Source organism: Entamoeba dispar, genomic scaffold (genome assembly GCF_000209125.1).
Source record: "Entamoeba dispar SAW760 scf_1105229460077 genomic scaffold, whole genome shotgun sequence".
NCBI classification, from domain to species: Eukaryota; Evosea; order Mastigamoebida; family Endamoebidae; genus Entamoeba; species Entamoeba dispar.
In genome coordinates, this window is record NW_001854012.1 from 1 (window position 1) to 3,040 (window position 3,040).

A 3,040-nucleotide genomic window follows, 5' to 3' on the forward strand; every position below is an offset into this window, starting at 1 on the left:
ATCAACTGAAAATAAACTATAATAACGATCACCAATGTCAACAAATTCTGTCCATAATAAGTCTACATGAAATGAGTTTGAATGATTTATATAGAGTTTATCCATTATCTTTTCAAGAGCAAAATAGACTGTTGTTTCAACTTGAAATAATATATCATCTTTTGGAACAACAAATACACCATTTATTTGTTTAGGTTCCATAAACGCAGTTATAATAATACCAACAATATCATTTAATCCTTGGAAATATCCTCGATCAACATGAATAATTGAATATATTTGTAATATTCGACGAAGCATTGCAGTAATTTTTGGTTCTTTAAAAAGATATTCTGCCCCTTCTGGAAAAGTACGGACAATATCACATTCTATTACCCTTAAAGTTTTTTGATCAATTTTAGACATTTGAAAAACTCCTTCTTGTAAACTTTTTTCATTACCAACTAATGTATTTAACATAGATTGTAAAGATTTATATTCTTTTCCATTTTCTTCAGAATAAAGGTGTTTAATTTCCCACGGATTTGATGGGCGAAGTAATAACGCATACCAAACGTATGCACGTAATTCAGCTGGAATACCATTATTACATTGATACTCTAAACGGCTATAATTTAAATCGTTAAGACAATCACAAATAGCATTATAAACATAAGGATTTCCATTATATGTAAAGTGTGGAATAAATGAAGAAGACAATTGATTCATTACAGTAGTTGTAAAAGAAGATAGATATTCAAAAAATGTTGACTCTGTCTTTGGTTCTGTTCTTTTTTGAAAAGGTAATTCTTGAGAATTCATTTATGTAGTTTTTCAAGATTGAACAATATCATCTTTTCACTTTTTAACTTTTAATCCCTTTATTGACATGTCTATTTTTCATTGACATTCTTTTAAATAAAAATTCTTAAAATAGGAAAAAAAAAACTTAGTACTAAAAATTATTCTAAAAAATGGATGATAAAGAGTTAGATGGTTTGTTTGTATATCCATTTTTATTAAAATATCTTCTTACTTATTTCTAGATATTTTATCTCAAATGATTGAACAAGAGAAAAAAGAAAGTGATAATACTACAAATCAATCTATTGAAGACATCAAATTTCCTGATTTATCACAGATTTATTATGATTTAACAAAACAAATTAATCAAATTGTTTGCCAAATATATAGTTGTAAAAATTAAACGTGAATAACAAAATTTAGGATAAATCTTCTGATGATAAAAATTTAAATGGCCTTGAAGAAACCTTAATTAGTATGTTACGACCCTTTTTGTCTAAGGACGTTTTGTATGAACCAATAAAAGAACTAAAAGAACAATTCCCGGAATGGCTTGAAAAAAATAAAACAATTATTACATCAGAAGAATTTGAAAAACGAATCAAACAATATGAAACTGTTTGTAAAATTGTTGAGCTATTTGAGCAATCTACAGAACCTCCAATGGAAATAGTTGTTGATCTTATTCAAAAAATGGGTCAGCCACCTCATGGACTAGCTCAATATCTTGCTGAATAAAAAAGTGTTTACTTTTAAATCATCGTTTATTTTGACTTAATTGTCTTTAATCATTTCTATTATCATGGTTTTCACTTTTGATAATTTCAGATTTTTTCTTTTTGTGGATTGTCAAAAAAAATTGTCAAGATGAAACATATTTAAGAAGATAAACAAAAGGAAAAAATAGATGACTGAACCTAAAGAATACAATGAGCCAATGAAGAAAAAAATAAATTTTACTTTCAAAAATGAAATGAAAGAACCTAATAAAATAATAATCAAAAGGGTTGGTAAAATGAGTTCTGGTTATAACATATCTATTATTAACTCCCCTACAAAAGTTTTATCTAAGTCATATGAAGTAAATCAATTAATGAAACTAAATAAAGTTAATGAAATAATCAAAGTTCATTGTTTCCTAGATGATATACAATTTCAAAATGATTGCATCTTAATATTTAAAATATGTGATGTGAAAGATCCAGAAGTTACCATTTATGGGAAGTTCTGGACTCGAGAAAGTAATCCACAATATCTATCAAAAATGGAATGTCATATCATGGGAAGGTTAATATTTCCAAAAGTTGAAAACAAAGAACCTATCTTTAATTGTATTTGGATTGGAAATGGAAAAGAAAATATTTAAAAATTAAAGAATAATTAATATATTCAATCAAAGGAATTTAATTCAACCATAAAAAATGGTTAATAATTAAAATAACCTTTTATTTCTTATAAGAAATAACTAGATATAAAATGAAGAAGTTCAAACAAAATATCAACAATCCCAATAAAAAACATGAATTTTGCAATGGTACTTGAACATAAACACTTTACAGTATAGATTGTTTTATGCATTCCTTCTCCAAAAATTCGTTGGACGTGTTTAACTGAAATAAATTGAATTAATGAAGGAATCATTACACCAATTATTGTAGCAGATATGCCAACAAAAGAAAGAACCGTCAACGAATCATTATAAAATATACATAAAAACACAGGGATAGATGCTATACCCGCTCTTACAATAACATCAACCCAGAAATGATAAATAATAAATGTTTGGACATTAAAATAACGATAAATGGTTTGTGCAGCAAAAACAACTAAAGGAGGATAAACACTTAATGTTGTTATAATTGGCAATAACATAATAATAATTTTAATAATTATTGCCCAAACAACACTTCCATCTGAAGGAAGGATTGGTTCCCAACCATCTCCAATTCCAGTATATTCTACCCAAATATCACTTAATATTCCAGTTTTTTTAGAAAATTCAGTATTCATTAATGAAAGTGATAAATATAATACAAAACAAATAATATCAACAATCAAAGTATATAAAAATGGCCTTTTCGTATATGAACGAGCTGTAGCCTCAATAATTGTATTACAATTAATAAAAGAAAAAAAAGATACCGACAACATATATCCTATTTTACATAATGATAACCACCAATCTTCTTGTGTTGAACTTGAACCAGTTATAATAATTGCATCTCTTTTTGTTACTGAAAAGAAAATAATTAATGTA

The 3,040-nt window shown here is 26.3% G+C and overlaps 4 protein-coding genes across 4 annotated transcripts in view, besides 2 other annotated features; 2 read left to right on the forward strand and 2 right to left on the reverse strand.

Annotated features, from left to right (window-relative positions):
* On the reverse strand, positions 1 to 801 carry EDI_292870 (uncharacterized protein; the record flags this gene model as incomplete). Its single annotated transcript, XM_001736761.1, has 1 exon — positions 1 to 801. A coding segment is annotated over one exon (801 nt), but the record flags the coding sequence as incomplete, so codon positions are not given.
* A 152-nt stretch (positions 802 to 953) lies between these two features.
* EDI_292880 (peroxisomal biogenesis factor, putative) lies at positions 954 to 1,521 on the forward strand (the record flags this gene model as incomplete). The annotated part of the gene is made up of 3 exons (XM_001736762.1): positions 954 to 975; positions 1,026 to 1,156; positions 1,207 to 1,521. The coding sequence occupies 3 exons, from the start codon at positions 954 to 956 to the stop codon at positions 1,519 to 1,521; spliced, it is 468 nt and encodes a 155-aa protein (XP_001736814.1).
* Positions 1,522 to 1,690: 169 nt separating this feature from the next.
* On the forward strand, positions 1,691 to 2,149 carry EDI_292890 (uncharacterized protein; the record flags this gene model as incomplete). Its single annotated transcript, XM_001736763.1, has 1 exon — positions 1,691 to 2,149. One exon carries the CDS (start codon positions 1,691 to 1,693, stop codon positions 2,147 to 2,149), a length of 459 nt encoding a protein of 152 aa, XP_001736815.1.
* Positions 2,139 to 2,173: a sequence feature (AT_rich).
* A 62-nt stretch (positions 2,174 to 2,235) lies between these two features.
* Positions 2,236 to 3,040, reverse strand: part of EDI_292900 (uncharacterized protein) — a gene marked incomplete at both ends in the record, with an annotated part of 1,631 nt that continues 826 nt past the window's right edge. Inside the window, one exon of the mRNA XM_001733300.1 lies at positions 2,236 to 3,040. This exon is cut by the window's right edge and continues 101 nt beyond it. Coding sequence (XP_001733352.1) covers positions 2,236 to 3,040 — 805 coding nt within the window.
* Positions 2,654 to 2,677: a sequence feature (AT_rich).